Below are 17830 nucleotides of genomic sequence, written 5' to 3' on the forward strand. Positions count from 1 at the left end.
TGGGCCTGGACCAAACATTAGCTTCAACTGCAACAACTTCTTCTTTCTTCTTCTTCCCAAGCACACCACCAGTACCGCTTTGGATGGCCTGGGTGGTTGCTTTCAACACCGAGTAGCTCAATATCTTGTTAGATTTTAATCCTTCTTCAATCATGGCTCCCATCTTTACCACTTCATTAAACGACTTTCCGACAGATGTTACTAGATGACCAAAATAGGTAGGTTCCAATGTTTGCAAGAAGTAGTCTACCATCTCACTCTCCCTCATGGGAGGATCAACCCTTGCAGCTTGTTCCCTCCATCGGAAACCAAATTCTCTAAAACTTTCCCCAGGTTTCTTTTCCAGTTTCAACAATGACAAACGATCGGGTACTATCTCGAGATTATATTGAAAATGTCCAATGAATGCTTGTGACAAATCATCACATGTATACCATCGACCGGGGTCTTTCCTCGTGTACCATTCTAGCGCTGACCCGCTCAGGCTTTGGCCGAAATATGCTATCAACAATTCATCCCTTCCCCCAACACCTCTCATTTTGCTACAGAAACCATGCAGATGGGCTATTCGGTCACCGTGCCCCTCATGTAAGTCAAACTTCGGAATTTTAAACCCCACAAACAACTGGACATCAGGAAAAGGGCACAAATCTTTGTATGCGACGCTAACTTGGTTACCTAAACCATGCATGTTCCTGAAGGATTGCTCCAGGCTTTTGACTTTACGAATCACTTCCTCTTGTTCTGCATTCTTAACCGGTTTCTCAACTTCTCCCGGGATTTCAAAATGGGGGGAATAGGTATATGGCTCAGGCGCTTTGAAAGTGGGTTCGGGAGGGTAATATTGGGTGTCGTGAGCTTGGATAGCGGCTCACTGGATGATCTATGTAGTGGAGCTGGGGGAGGTGCCACAAAGACGTGAACCATGGGTGGTGGAGGGTTCTGCTTAGAGGATGGAGCTGAGGGAGCGTATGAAGTGGTACCATAACCCTGGGCCTAATAAGGGAAAGCTGAAGATGCGTGGGGAGTGGTAGGCTCCTGAGTTTGAGCCAGGGGTGGAATGTAAGATGGGTTGGCAGGATATAGTGGTGCCGGATGTCCCTACCACCATGCCCGATGCATTTCAGCCATTTGTGCCTTTAATTTCCTCATCTCTTCTTTCATAGCACTCACATCTGTTACCTCAACCTCATTCGAAGGGTCTACGATGCTGATTTCCGAATCCTGCCCTGTCATTTTTACTTGATCTTTCGACCGTGTATTGTACGGGTAAGTTGCCAGAATTGCCAATCAACTAACCACCTGCCTGGACTCACACATTTAGACAACCACCTTGTTAGCGATTAGGTCTTATCAGATTTTAATAACCGCACGTTGGCATGAATGCACTTATATAGTTATTCATTTCTATTATGCGTTTGCCCGATTGCATGCGTCATCCCGGCATTTCGTTCCTTGTTCCCTTTTACTATTCTTTCACCTTATCCCTCTCCTGTGCTTTTCTTTTCTCTCTCTGTTTTTCTGCTCTTTTCTTTCTTTCTCTTTTTCTCGGTTTTCCTTCTATTTTCCTTTTCATTTTTTTTTGTTTGTTTTCTTTACGGTTATGGTCGAATCCTATGGAGATTGCCTACGTATCGTGACCCTGCACGAATCAGACCAAACGTAGTTTGTGCAAATAAATGCAACAAAAAGGGTGAAAATAAAATTTTCAACTTTCATTAATAAAGCAAATTCTTACAAACTCAACATTTTTGTTTTTGAAAGAAGGTAATAGACGCAACCTAAAAGCAAACCAACAGACTCTAAGACTGTAAACATACTTGACCCGGACATACAAAAGACCAACTCAAAAATGATGGAAGATTACAGACACGGACTATGCATATTCTTGTGCTTCAAATCTAGGTGTCTGCGGGGCGTCGTTCGGCCTCGCCGCGGGTCTAGGATCCAAATCCCTTTCAAGATGCTCTAACTCATTCATGGTTCGCTTCACATAGATCATCACTGCTGAGATAAAAGTAGTATGGGTCATGTCTTCACAAACCCGGCATCTTCGGACAATAGCATGAGCAATGGCTCTAATCCTGTCTTTTGTTTGCTTCTTTTCTATGAGCAAGCATCTTATCTGATCGCTGCACATCTTTAAAGCTCGGGAGTCTTGCAAGTGCTGGTCTTGCAGCTACTGTACTTCTGCCTCCATTTGGGCCAATAAGTTGTAACAATGCCCACTTTCAGTTTCAAAATCTCTAGCCTGCCTGACCGCTTTACCCTCAAGGGCAACCACTTTTCTCTTTAAATTGGCAACAATTTTCTCATGGTCCCTTTTCAACTGATTCAAGTATTGGCGAAGCTCTTCGGTTCTCGTCGCCCACTGTGCTTTAAGTTCTGCCATGACATTTTCAAATTTTTCCAACTCATCCCGCCATTCCCTGACTTCGTTTTCCAATCTTTTCACCAATTGTTCATCGGATCGGCTCCTTGGTTGCTTATCGATGGTTATATTCAACTGTCGGATTTGGGCCCTAAGTGCTTCATTTTCTCGGGCTAGTCTATTCTTTTCCCCTTGATCCGCGGCAACCTGTACACTGTTTTCGAATTTTAAACTTTCCACTTGCTGCTTTAGTTTACCAATCTCAACTCGATAGCTTTCTTCCTTTGCTAATCAGTCCCACTGTTCTTGGGATGACTTAGCGAAATCTTCGAGATGAGGTCTTTTAGCTGATCTCCCACCTGCCACGTCACCTCTGAACCACTCGTGATACCCTGGAGCAATTTTTCCTTTGACCATATCAGACACACAAGTGTTTGCCATCAGATATTGACACTCACTCCAAATTTGACGGACTTCTTCCTCGGGGAATCGACCGCCAGGACTAATTTCGACCACCTGGGTTCTCAGATCTTCATCTCTTGGTACTACTTGATATCTCCCGAGTTGCCTCAGAACTCGATATGGTGCATAGGGTTGTATGCTTTTGAGTCCCATCAACAAAAAATGCGGTCGAGCTGCTGGCATATATATGACTTCTTCGATAGGCAACCATCCAAGCACCCACTGTATATGGCTAGCCTTGAGATTCCGAAATAATAATGCCCAAGCCGTGACTCCTTCAGGTAGACTAGCCCCTTTGATTCTCGCACAAAATTCTCCTATACAAGTTTTCTCAGCCGAACCATAACTCCATAACTGAGAGCGCGGGCACAAATGCTCAATCATCCACATTTGTAACAATAAGTTACATCCCTCAAAAAAATTGCCCCCAGCTTTGCACGCAATGAGAGCTCGGAAAATATCAGCCACGATCATAGGTGCTAAAGTGCTTTTCCCCATGGTTTGCAAAGTGCTGACGACGCCCGCTACTTTCAAATCAATATTACCATCTTTCCTCGGGAATATTACGAGGCCCAAAAAAGCTATCATAAATGTCACTCGCTTGTGTTCCTCCCATTTTTGTCGGCTATTTCGGCAGCAAAGCTTAAAGTCTGGATTATTGAACCCGCCCACATGGCCATATCTATCATACATGAAGCGGAAACTGCAGAAACCCTTTGCAAAATCTGGGTGATGAACTGTCCGGGGTATTTTCAAGGAATCCAGGAATCGGTGTACGGTAATGGCCCTAGGAGCAATTAAGTATTTGAATCTCAGTGGAGCTTGATCGCTTCCAATGTACCCCGCTATTTCTTCCAATGTTGGGGTGAGCTCAAAGTCTGAAAAATGAAATACATTATGTGCTGAATCCCAATGGGCGACCAATGCCCTGATAATATCCCCCCGAGGATGGATGTTTAATAAATTCGGGAGGTCTTTCAAGTATTTTCTCACTTCATCTTGCCCCTCTTTGCCTAAGTCATTCCACCATAATTGCAACTCAAAAGGGATTTTGGTCATTATTGAAAATGGCTCATTCACCATTGTGCTCATCCTGCACATTTATTAAAGCGTTTTAAACAACAGAAAAACTTTTGTTTGACACAAAAAATAAACTTTTGTGGACAAAGATTTTAAGGCTATTTACGCAGAATCAGCCTTCCGGCGTCCCGTTTGGGAACATTTGCTAATTTTGACAAAAACGGCATCACATGGTTTATTTATGACAAAAATTAAAATTTTGATATATATTTTTTTTGGTTATTTTTGCAAAGTGGAGGTTGGACCCGATGAGGGTTGCCTACGTATCTCACGCCCTGTGAGAATCAAACCTGCGTAGTTTGGGCAAATTAACCGAACTATTTTAAAACATGACTTTTTTCCATTTTTATTTTTGGCATTTCATAAGCGAATAAAACTATTTTTAGAAACAAGACTTTCTTTTTATTTTTCTTTTCAACAAATAATAAAACAACCTATTTTTCCAAAAAAAAAAAATAACAGACTTTTTTTTCTTTTGTTTTTCATTTTCCACAGATAATAAAACAACATATTTTCCAAACTAAAATAAAAGACTTTTTTTTCCTTTTTCAACAAATAATGAAACAACTTATGTTTTTCAAACTAGAACAAAAACTTTTCTTATCCCTTTCTTTATCAACGACCAACTTTCAAAAAATAAAAGACTCTTTTTCTATTTTCTTTGCTTTTTTTTTAGTAAAACAAAATAAAACATTTTCCCCTTTTTTCAGAGTTTCGCCAGTAATTGGTCATTGATTTATTTATATTTCTAAGATAATCAATTAACTCCCTAACTGATATTTCTCTTTTTTTTTCACCTTTTCTCTTTTTTTTTCTCAATTTTCCAACATTCCAGAGATTCAGAAACCGGTCAACATGCAGGTTCGAAACAAATATATGTACAGAGCAAGTAGGATGCATTAGGATGGTCTTTTCTTTTCAGGTTGCTAGTCCTAGACAGACCCAACCCCTGTGTTGAGTCCCCTAAGTCAAATGCAACGTGATGCAAATAAGCGTTGCTACTAGGGATCTGACATGAAGTCATGTTATTCTATGTTCAAAACATGGGTCAGTGTTCTAGACTGTGTACCCGAGCGGACAACCCGAGTCGAGGAGGGGGCAACTTACCGGGAACCAAAAGGAAATCCGGCTTCGTAACTTGTCCGACCTCTTTCTTATTTCAGGGTATGACACTAACAGAATAGGGAGTCTCAACCAGTAAGCACATCCCTGGAGGTGAAGAGAGAAGGGTGTCGGCATAATTTATATACAGTTCAGATAATATCAAAGCGGTAACATTTAGCACACTCAGCAAAACATGTAAGAAAATTAGATATAATTAAATACAACAATTTTTCTAAGCTCGAATCCTGAACCCTGAACCAAAGATTCTGGGTTCGATCCCCAGCAGAGTCGCCAGAGCTGTCACACATCCTTTTTGCACCTACACCCCGCAAAAGGGCGTAAAGGAGTTTTTCCAATTAAAGGACAATCGGAACGGGATTTAATTATTAATTATTCAGAGTCGCCACTTGGGATATTAATGGTGTCCCAAGTCACCGGTTGCATCCCGAACCGAGGAAAAATATGACTCTGTTAACAGTCCGCGAACCAGAAATCCGAGTAAGGAATTCTATTAACCCGGGAGAAGGTGTTAGGCATTCCCGAGATCCGTGGTTCTAGCACGGTCGCTTAACTATTGTATTTGATTTTATCTGATTTTAATACATTTGCCTTTTATTAATTTTACACCACTTTTATCATTATATTTTAAAAGAATTGCAACATTGTGGAAATGTGTCTCGGGCCACGTCGCAATCAATGCACCCGTGGTTGTCAACACATTTCGACATACGTTGAGATTTGGATTTGGGTCGCATAAATGCGCACCCGAATTTAGGAAAGTAATTTAATTAAATCGTGCCTAAAGATGCTAACGTAGTATTATTTTGGGGAACAACCATGAAGTTCGCTAAACGGCCATCCCAAATTCTAATTATTTCGATAATTATTGGTTGAGGGCCCACATTTATTTATTTTTGTGCGGTGAGGCACGTCTCAATTGTGAACCTCTTTTATATCATTATTTATTTTTTAAGAATTACGATGTCGCGAAAGCGCGTCTCGAACCACGTCGCAATCAATGCGCCCGTGATTGTCAACACATTTCGACTTCATCGAGATTTGGATTTGGGTCGCATCAATGCGCACCCGAGTTTAAGAAGGTTATTCAATTAAATCGAGCTTAAAGATTCTAATGTAATATGATTTTAAGGAAGACCATGGAATTTGCTAAATGGCCATCCCAATTTCTAATCATTTTAATAACCCATTGTTGACATTCCGCGCATGTGATTTGTTCAGGCGAGGCTAGTAGCAATCCCGAAATATCAACGATTTCCTATTTACTTGTGTGTCTCTAAATGACTAGTTAATTTGGAAATAGATTACACTGAAATAGACTAAGAACCAAATTTAAAGGAGAATTGGGCCTGCCTCATGGCCTTGATGCGGCCCGAACGACCCAACGAAGATGAATATGTTTCCATTGCAACAATTGATATAATATCAATGAGTCACTACACTGACCATGCATACCTTCATTTTAACAAAAGCCGTGAAACTCAAAAAAACCTAAACGATCTATCCTACCAATTGCCTATCAAGACCTGCTGTTTTTAGTGAACTAAGTCAATTCTAAATGAGTTTGTCTCATGATTTCCAACTGATTTCAACACCAATCTACTTACCATAATTACGATTTGCCTTCACACTATTTCATAATCTTAAAACAAAAGCAAACCTTCTACTACACTATAATGTCGAAAATACCAATAATTAAGCTAAATGCAAACAAACTTACTCATGAATTCTCATGTCATGTACATAGGTCTAATTGCTACTGATGACTATTGAAGTCACACAAACTTTCAGATCAGACCAGGCCCATGCTCAAAGCTATTTCAAATGCCCAATTCAACAGTTCAAAATTACGCATCATTCAACGTGTAATCGACCCTACTGAACAAGTTTAATTATACACATATCTGCCAATTACATAACAGGAGACTACACTATCAAAAATACAGGCTGCTTTCAGTTGAATAACAGGCCCTGGAATATTTTGTTTCAACTTCAACTAGCATACATCAGTGAGATTCAGGGAAATGTACCTGGAAATTGGAATGTAAATAGAGTAAAGGAGAGGAATTAGCTATTTTCCACATCAACAGCAACAAACCCAGCAGTGTTACACCACAGAAACACAGGCAGATTGCTTTGAAACCAAAAATATAAGCAAATTCCCACAGATCAGTTTAACATACTTCTAACATACCCCTGACCCTCACAGCTGAAACCAAAAACTAGTGATGAAACTGTGAAGTTGTTTCAGATTTCTCCATATTTTGATGTTTTTGTTTTCTGAATAGTTTTTGGAAAATAAAATGCTGATTGAAATCAAAAGCAATAATGAATGCTCCAATTGAGACTTAGAGTTCAAGGCAGAAAGATGGAGAGCATCCCCCTTTCCCAAGGCATTTTATGCCCTTTTATAAGAAAACCCAAAGAGAATAGATTAGGTTTTGATTTGCCAATCAGTCCCTCCCTATTTTCAATTCAGTCCCTCTAGTCTTATCTTGCTAAGCAAGTAACTGCACTACAACTATTAAAATTTGCACTTGTACCCCATTCTAGAAGGCCCTAAGGTATTCCTCTACCCATACAATACCTATACTGCCCTTCCCTATACTTTGATATTACTATTCCTATCAGAACTACCCTTTTCCATACCCAGATTACCCCTGAAAGCCTTTCAAAATCACTGAACCTACCCTCCTCCCTAACAGCTATACCCAATATCCTAAACCATTCTAAGACTAACTAAAATTAATTAACTAGCAATCAGAAACTAACTAATTAGACTGACTGAACCAATTCTGTTCAATTAACCAACTCAAACAAGCTAAACGAAATTAAACTGAGCTTAAGCTACCATGATTAATGAACTTAAAACTAATTCTTAAACCATGAACTCACAATCATTCAACCAAATATCAAGCCCAGAATCAACAGTAATTAACAGAACTTAAACTAACACAATTAAACCAGAAAATTAACAGAACAAATAATGAAACAACAACTGTAAATAATACTTCAATCATGCGAGTAAAAGAAGCACTAAAAAAAACTCACAAAGGCATAAGGGATTCCGGCCAGTCATAATCATCTGAATCCTTCCAGATTTTTGACGCGTAACATCCCTAACCATGTGTTCTTACAAGAGAACACATGGTTAAGGATACTACGGTTCGAAATCAAAAGGATTTGGTTTTAGGGTTCAGCCAGAAATTTTCAGATCTAAGATTTGGGCCGTTTCATGGTGATTTGAAAGAAAACAACCACGGATTAGTGTTGAGGAAGTGCCGGGGGTTGTGGGGTGTGATTTTGGACTGATTTGGACGAACTTGTCACTTGGCCGGAAAACTTCAAATTAAGATTCGAGGAGTTCCGGCCTTGTTCGAGGTGAACCAATGGGTGCAATGGAAAGAGGAGGGTGAGGGGGGTCTGTGGTGTTAACCTAGGGGTGAACGGTGTAAGTTGTGTTCACCGCCGGCAAGGGATTTAGGGGCGGCGCGGATTAGGGTTTGAGGAGAAAGGGTGGGGTGAAGAAGACGATGCAAATGGGGGTAGGGGGGACGGTTCGGACACTTAAAATACCGGTAACCTAGTTAGTTCCGGCCCGTTGGATTGTTGAGATCCAACGGTCCTGATCCAAGGACCCCGAAACGACGCCGTTTCATTTAGAAGGGGGCAGACCGGGTAAGGACCTGGGCTGGACTGAATGAACATGCTGGAGGCATTTGGGCCTGAAATGTTTAGTGCATTTGGCCCAAATTTTGGGTCTCAACTAAGACCACTTTTGTATTCTTATTATTATTTTTCATTTTCTTGCTTTTTTACAATTTTTATAATAATTTTTATAATTTTTATAAAGATGTAAGGCTTAACACGAAATCCTGATTGTTTTAAAACAAAGACTAATTAATTCCTAAAATTGTTCAAAAACTATTTTGTGACAAATTCATAATAAAATCATTAAAAATGCAAGAGTGAACTATTTTTTGTGATTCCTCATGTTTTGTTCTAAACAAATTAATCCCTAATTGATACTAAAAATATAAACTAAAACCTAAATGCAAAACAAAAAATGCGTATTTTTTTATTTTATAAAAATTAACACGCACAAATAAAATGCAACAATTATCAGAAGATGACACCAAAATGCACAAAAATTGTAAAAATAAAGAAAAATTATTTTATTTGGGTTTTTGGGAATTATTCATATATAGGGCAAAAATCACGTGCTCACAATACCTTTCCCTTCTACAGTGTTATTATTACTTTTTCTGAAGAACCAGTGACTGTGACATGTAATGAGGCAACGCGACATGAGAATAGTGACTCAGAGGAAGAAGATGAGATACTAGAGGAAATCACTAGAGAAGTTGAGAATTTTGAGAACAAGACTAAATCCAACTTGGACGAAACAATAGGAGTAAATTTGGGAGACGCCGAGACCGTCAGAGAGACCCGCATCAGTATTCACTTGTCACCAACAGAGAAGGAAGAATACATCCATTTTCTAAAGGAATATGAGGACATCTTCGCATGGTCGTATGACGATATGACCAGTTTGATCACATCGATAGTGGCTCACAAGTTGCCTACCAATCCCATGTGTCCGCCAATCAAGCAGAAACTTAGAAAATTCAAACCAGGAATATGAGGAAGTTACCAAGAAGATCAAGGCCAAGGTTCTGAGGCTGGTTGAGTACCCAAAATGGTTAGCTAACATTGTTCTAGTTCCGAAGAAAGACGCGAAGGTCAGGGTATGTGTTGATTATCGAAATTTAAACAGAGCAAGTCCTAAGGATGATTTTACACTTCCAAAATATACATATCGTGATCAATAACTGCACCAAGCATAAACTCCAATCCTTTGTAGAATGCTTCGTAGGTTATCACCAGATCTGGATGGATGAAGAAGAGACATGACAACCAATTTTCACGATATGATGCACAAAGAAATAGAAGTGTATTTGAACGACGTCATTATCAAATCCAAGAGGGTCGTAGATCACATAGCAGACTTGAGGGTTTTCTTCAACAGGCTCAGGAGGTACAATTTGAAGTTGAACCCTGCAAAGTGTGCACTCGGGGTTCCTACAGGAAAGTTATTGGGATTCAATTTAAGTCGCCGAGGGATCGAGCTAGATCCAACTAAAGTCAAAGCTATTCAGGAGTTACCACCACCTAAAAGCAAAAAGGACGTGATGAGCTTCCTAGGACGGCTCAACTACATCAGTCGATTCATAGCACTGTCCACGATAATATGTTAACCCATCTTCAAGATGCTGAGGAAAGATGCCGAGACGAGTTGGACAGAGGATTGTCAGAAAGCTTTTGACAAGATCAAGGAATACTTGTCCACACCGCAAGTTCTGGTCCCGCTAGAACCAGGACGACCTTTGCTACTTTATCTATTCATGTTAGATGGAGCCTTCGGATGTGTTTTGGGACAACATGATGAGACAGGAAGAAAGGAGGAAGCCATATATTACCTGAGTAAGAAATTCACACCTAATGAAGCACAGTATTCTCTGTTTGAACGCACTTGCTGTGCTTTGACCTAGACAGCCTAGAAATTGAGGCATTATTTCTGTGCCTACACTACATACCTCATATACAAGATGGATCCTCTGAAGTACATATATGGAAGCCCATGCCTACTGGGAAGTTAGCTAAATGGCAGATACTACTAAGTGAGTTCGATATCATCTATGTAACTCAAAAGGCAGTCAAGGGACAAGCATTGACAGATCACCTCGCTGAAAATCCGGTAGGAGGAGAATACGAACCCTTGAAAACGTATTTTCCTAATGAAGAAGTATCATTCGTAGGAGAAGACATTACTGAAGCATATGATGGTTGGAGGTGTTCTTTGATGGAGTCGCAAATTTCTAAGGAGTAGGCATTGGAGCAGTTTTGGTATCAGAAACGGGTCAGTATTATCCTGTATCTACTAAACTCAGATTTCCCTACACCAACAATATGGCAGAATACGAAGCCTGCATACTAGGGCTCAACATAGCAGTCTACATGAACATTCAGGAGTTGCTGGTGATCGGTGACTCAAATTTGCTTATGCACCAGGTACAAGGAGAGTGGGCCACTAAGAATTCCAAGATACTGCCATATCTGCACCATGTGCAGGAATTGAAAAGGAGGTTCACAAAGATAGAATTTCGACATGTGCCCAAAATTCAGAATGAGTTCATCGATGCATTAGACACTTTATCATCCATGATACAACATCCAGATAAGAACTACATTGATTCCATTCCGGTGAGGATCCATAATCAGCTGGCATATTGTGCTCATGTCGAGGAAGAAGTAGATGGAAAGCCTTGGTTCCATAACATCAAGGTGTACTTAACAAAAGGAGAATACCCGGAGCATGCAAATCACATTTAGAAACGCACACTTCGGAGATTATCAAATAACTTCTTCCATAGCGGAGGAAACTTATACAGAAGAACTTCGGATTTGGGCTTACTAAGGTGTGTCGACGCTGTAAGCACGTGATATTTGACCCTCCCCGAGGATTTTCACATTTTTTAGCATAAATATGTAATTGGGTCTAATATAGTCATTTTAACTATTTTACTTTATTTCGTTGCAAAAAGAAAAATCACAAAAATATATATATAAATTTTAGTTTATGTATTTCTCATAAACTTGAAAAATACAAAAAATTGTACTTTATTTTGGTACTTTATATAAATTCGAAAATTACAAAAAAATATAATTCTATTAATGTTTCGTAGTCGTTTTAATTTTGGAAAAATACAAAAAATATTACTTTATATTTTGTCTCTATTAAAAAACGAAAATTACAAAAAATAGTTTTATTAATATTTTATAGTCATTTTAACTTTGAAAAATACAAAAAAAAATATTACTTCATATTTTATCTTAATATTTACGAAAATTACAAAAAAAAGGTTTTATTAATATTTTGTAGCTATTTTAAATCTTGAAAAATATTCAAAAAAAATATAGTTTTGTTTAAATACTAGTCTTATTTTTGGTAGTTATTTTGCTTACATAGGACTAGTTAAGCAAAGTTTTCCTATTTCTCGGGTCCGGGCAAAGGAATAATATTCGGGTTCAAACTACCCGGTTTTAGGCCTAATTTCGGACCTAGCCCATAATAATCCGAGTCCACCACACATGAGGGGACACGCGTGGGGAACACGGACGAAACACGATACACGGGGAACACCACCACGTGTGGGGGACACAAGCCTCGAACCCCACCACGCGTGGGGCTCATTTCCCTGGGCAAAACCATATCAAATAGACAGACAGATTTTTGGGATTTTCGGAGACTATTGTAGATCTTCTTCTTCAAAAGAAGAAGAAGAAAAGACCCTACTGAGCCTAGCCCCAAACCAGTGGAAACCATTTCCCTCCGTCACCTTCACCAAACGTCTGAAACCACCTGCTGAGCGAGCAAAACCCAGCAGCCATCGTCGACCACTACCCACGACGACCCCCGTTGTCACTGTACTCCAAAACCACCACCCACAATGCCATAACCTCCACTCCCTCACGTCGGAACCCAGCTCCTCGACCCTACGCCCAAACACCACGTCCAAACACCTACTCAAACCACCAGTCGCACCCCCGTCGCAACCAGCTCCCCCCCCAACGCCTGAACCTAACCAAACCCTACCCCAAAACCACCTGCCGAGCCAAAAATCCAGCAACCCTCGTCGTCACCCCCCCTCGTCGGAATGTAGGCAGCTGTTGCTGTGTTCTTCTATTCCGACAACCACCCAACCCAGCTCATTCCATCGCGTCGTCACTGTCCCTCGACCCCTTCTGCTTCATCTTTTCGCACCGAGCTGCTGCGTCGAGAAAAGTCAGTAGCAGCGAACATGGCAGGTTGTTAGCACTTGTGGGTCCGAGCTTTCTATTTCTATCGAGGTCGGCTTTGGTTCGTCGAGGTCCGGTACGTCGAGGTGTTTGTCCGAGGTTCCGTCGTTGTTCAGTGAGATCCGGCTTGAGTTCCGTCGGGGGCGCTATTTGTCGTTCTAGGTTTGTCGAGGTTCGAAGGTTAGTGTTCTTCGTCCTTTGTTTCATTTCGTTCGATTCGCATATTATGGTTTAAGATGAATGTCAACAATGCAATTTTTGTCGTTTTTGTTAAAAATGTTCATCTTATGATTAGTTACTGCATATGCTTAAAGTAAATGTGAGAACATATTGTGAACTTAAGTTTTTTTGTACGAGAATGTCTACTTCTATGCATATATTTGTGTTTATTAAGGGAACAATTTGACATCCAGTGATTTGTTGCGAACATATGTGCTCGCATATATTATGTACTCTCGGTGTAATGGGTATGTGAACGTCTGAATGAAAAAAAATCATGACTACTAGCGTTTAAACCTTATTTCTCATTTGTTAGTAATGGAAGTTGGGTTTAATAACAATAACAATACGTTAGCAAAGTTAGGAATAATAGGAACCCTATTAAAATTCTTAGAATTCGGGACAGGCCGCTTAGCGAATTTCACGGCCTTTCCCAAAATAACAATACGCTAGTTGCTTTAAGCGCGTATTTAATAATGTTACCTTCTTAACTCGGGTGCACATTTATGTGACCCAAATCCAAGTCTCAACGGAGTCGAAATGTGTTTCTAATCACGGGCACATTGATTGTGACGTGGTATGAGACGCATTTCCATAACGTTGCAAATTCTTTTAAAAAAAATAATAATAATAAGATGAGGCGAGCCTCGCCAAATAAAAGGGAGAAATTGCGGGGCCCTCACAAAATATATGTATTAAATACGGGGACGTGCCGTTTAGCAAATTTCACGGCCCTACCCCAAAATAATAATGCGCTAGTTGCTTTAGGCGCGACTTTAATAATGATATCTCCCTAAATTAGGGTGCACATTTATGTGGCCCAAATCCAAATCTCAACTAAGTCGAAATATGTCAATAACCACGGGTGCATTGATGTAACGTGGTTCGAGATATGTTTTCACGACGTTGCAAGTCCTATAAAAATAACATTGAATGATAAAAGCGGTTAAAAGATAAAATTGGCACATAAGTTCACATTTGTATAAAATCAGATAATCAAGCCGAATATAACAGTTGAGCGACCGTGCTAGAACCACGGAACTCGGGAATGCCTAACACCTTCTCCCGAGTTAACAGAATTCCTTATCTAGATTTCTGGTACGCAGACTGTAATATGGAGTCATTCTTTTCCTCGATTCGGGATTAAAATTGGTGACTTGGGACACCCTAAATCTCCCAAGTGGCGACTCTGAAATAAATAAATAAATCCCCTTTCGATTGTCCTTTAATTGGAAAAACTCCATTGTGCCCTAGCGGGTACGGAAAAAGGAGGTGTGACAGCTCTGGCGACTCTGCTGGGGACCCTTACACCCAGAACCACTGGTTCAGGGTTAAGAATTCGAGCTTAGAATAATTGTTATTATTTGGCTTTATTTATTATCTGATTATTACATGTTTTGAGCCTAATGTGCTAAATGCTGCTTTTACCGCTTTGATATTATTTGAACTGTATATAAACTGTGCCGAAACCTTTCTCTTCTTACCTCCGGGGATGTGCTTACTGGTTGAGACTCCCTATTCTGTTAGTGTCATACCCTGAATAAAAGAGGCTCGGAAAGTTTCTAAGCCGGCTGGCCTTTTGGTTCCCGGAAAGGAGCTCCTTCCTCAGCTCGAGTTGTCCGCTCGGGTACACTGTCTAGAACACCGACCCAGGTTTTTGAACATAGAATAACGTGACTTCATGTCGGATCCCTAGTAGGAACGCTTATTTGCATCACGTTGCATTTGACTCAGGGGACTCAACACAGGGGTTGGGTCCGTCTAGGACTAGCGACCTGATATGAAAAGGCCATCCTGATGCATCCTATTTGTTTTCCGTGCATTTATTTGTCTCGTACCCGCATGCTGACCGGTGTTTGAATATTATGAATTTTGTGAAATTGAAAAAAAGGGAAATAACGGTTAAGGAATTGATTGTTTATTTTTGAAAAAAACCAATACCCAAATACTGTCAAAACTCTGCCGAAATTTTGAGAAAATGAAAAAAAAACGTCTTATTAGTTTGTTTTATTAAAAGCAAAGGAAAAATAGAAAAATCATTGTTCTGTTTTGTTTTTCAGAAAATATAGCAATATATAGTTTGTCTTGTTATAAAAATAAAAACTTTTTTTTTAAAAAAAAGTCTTATTTTAAAATGGTTTTTTTTATGAAAATTCAAAAAATAATAATAATAAAAAAGAGTCTTTCATTATTTGTCACAAATATATACATGTATATATATATATATCCAAATTTTTGTTTTTCCCAAAAAATATATATATGTCTTTATTTGTTGCAAAAATATTTGTCTTGCCAAAAAGTTTAGAAAAGTTTTTAGACTCCCAATTTTCAAAAAACAAAAAAAAAAGATCCAAAAATATTTTCCATTATTAACTTCTTTAGAAAGTCTTTTAATTATTATTATTTTTTAAAAAAAATGTATAATAAGAAGAAAAATCCGAAAATATTTTGATTCTTCTTTCAAATTGAAAAGAAAATGCAAAATTCAAAAAAAAAACATTTTAGAACCATTTCTTTTATTAAAGGGAAAATTCCAAAAATTCAAAAAATATATCTTAGTTGTTTCTTTTAAAAAGAAAATCAATCAAAAATCAAAAATATACTTCCTTTCTTCTTTTAAAGTAGTTCTTTCACAAATTCAGAAAAAAAAGTTAGTTCATCTACTTATTCTTGATTACCCGAACTACGCGGGTTTGATTCTCACCGGGTGTGAGATATGTAGGCAACCCTCATCGGGTCCAACCCCACCTTTTTGCTAAAAAACCAAAAATAAATAAAAAAAAGAAAAAAATGTCAAAGATTTTTAATTTTGTCGTAAATAAGTCTAGCGATGTAACTTCCCCCTTTTTACAAAAAAAATAGCAAAAACAAATATGTCAAATTTTAATTGTCATAAAGAAGTCGGGTGCCGCTGTTTTATCAAGACATAGCCGAATGTTCCCGAAAGGGACGCCGGAAGGCTGACTTTGCATAATCAGCCACCTTTGGGTCATTTTTAAGACTTGGTCCAGTCGACCCACATAGCCTTAAAAATCTTCGTCCCCGAGGCATTGAAAGGCCGTGTTTGCAATGTTGAATTTTCTATTTTTGAAAAATGATAAAAGAGTCATAAACAAGTCCGGGTGATGCCGCTTATGTCAAAAATGGCCAAATGTTCCCGAAAGGAACTCCGGAAGGCTGCCTTGGTACATACGGCCACCTCGTTTTTTTCCTCACACAACCTTAAAAATCTTCGTTCATGAAGTGCTGAGAGGTCGTGTTCAGAAGTCCTTTTGAGAAAAATCGTATATATTTTTGTTTTTTATCAGAATAAGTTTCGTTTGTTAAAATCTTATTAATAAATGTGCAGAATGAGCACGACTCCAAATGAACCCTTTTCAATCATGAATAAAATTCCCCTCCAATTGCGGCTCTGGTGGAATGATTTAGGCAAAGAAGGGCATGACGAAATCAAGAAGTATCTGAAAGGCCTCACGAGTTTGTTGGATATCAGGCCACGAGGAGATATCATAAGGGCACTAGTCCCCCACTGGGATCCTGCGCACAATGTCTTCCATTTCTCGGACTTTGAACTTACCCCAACTTTAGAAGAAATAGCAGGGTATATCGGCAGCGCTGAGACTCCTTTGAGGCACAAATATCTGATTGCTCCAAGAGCTGTAGCAATACACCGGTTTCTGGACTCCTTAAAGATAGTCAGAACAATTCATAACCCTGACTTGGCAAAAGGTTTTTGCAGCATGAGTTTCATATATCAAAGATATGGTCACATAGGAGGATTCGACAAGCCAGAAAACCAGTTGTGCAGCAAAAGTAATCGTCAAAAGTGGGAAGAACATAGACGGATTGCTTTCATGATAACTTTCTTAGGACTACTAGTATTCCCAAGAAAAGACGGGAATATTGACATAAAGATAGCAGGGGTCGTCAGTACGTTGCTCACACAGAGAGATAGTACGTTGGCGCCCATGATAGTATCTGATATGTTCCGGGCTCTCACGTCTTGCAAAGCCGGAGGAAGCTTTTTCGAGGGTTGCAATTTGTTGTTGCAAATGTGGATGACCGAACACCTATGTCACCGAGCCCAGTTTCTGAGCCATGGATCCGCTGAAAAGACCTGCATAGAGGAGTTCTATACCAGAGTTAATGAGACCTACCTACCGGAAGGAGTCACAGCATGGACCTCATATTTCCATACCCTCAACGCCAGTCAAATACAGTGGGCGCTAGGATGGTTACCGATCGACGAAGTCATATACATGCCAGCAGCCAGGCCCCATTTTCTCTTAATGGGACTTAAGAGCATTCAACCATACGCGCCGCATCGGGTTTTAAGGCAACTTGGGAGGTGTCAGATAGTGCCGAAAGACGAGGATCTAAGCACCCAGGTGATTGAGATCAGTCCCGACGGCCAGTTTCCTGAAGCAAGGGTTCGCCAAATTTGGAGCCAATGTCAATACTTAGAAGCAAATACTTGTGTAATGAATCGGGCAAAAGGGGAAGTTTCGCCCGGGTATCAGGCCTGGTACAAAGGGGAGACATCATCTGGAAGGCCGACCAAAAGACCTCACCTGCAAGAATTTGCCAAATCTTCACAAGAGCAGTGGGGCTGGTTGGCCAAAGAGCGGGAATATCTTGCCGAAACAGGCAAACTGAAGCAACAAGTTCAGGATATGAGGTTTGAATGCCAATTACAGTCTGCTGCCCACAAGGGAG

General features: G+C 39.7%; 1 protein-coding gene across 1 annotated transcript; it reads left to right on the forward strand.

Annotated features, from left to right (window-relative positions):
• Window positions 1–11005: 11005 nt before the first annotated feature.
• On the forward strand, window positions 11006–11428 carry LOC138874984 (uncharacterized). Its single transcript, XM_070153787.1, has one exon. The coding sequence runs from the start codon at window positions 11006–11008 to the stop codon at window positions 11426–11428; it is 423 nt and encodes a 140-aa protein (XP_070009888.1).
• The last annotated feature ends 6402 nt before the right edge of the window (window positions 11429–17830 follow it).

Source organism: Nicotiana sylvestris, chromosome 8 (assembly GCF_000393655.2).
Source record: "Nicotiana sylvestris chromosome 8, ASM39365v2, whole genome shotgun sequence".
NCBI lineage: Eukaryota > Viridiplantae > Streptophyta > Magnoliopsida > Solanales > Solanaceae > Nicotiana > Nicotiana sylvestris.

What these genes read in the sequence shown, in the direction of transcription:
- LOC138874984 (XM_070153787.1), top strand. Translation starts at nt 11,006, where the DNA reads ATGGCAGAATACGAAGCCTGCATACTAGGGCTCAACATAGCAGTCTAC.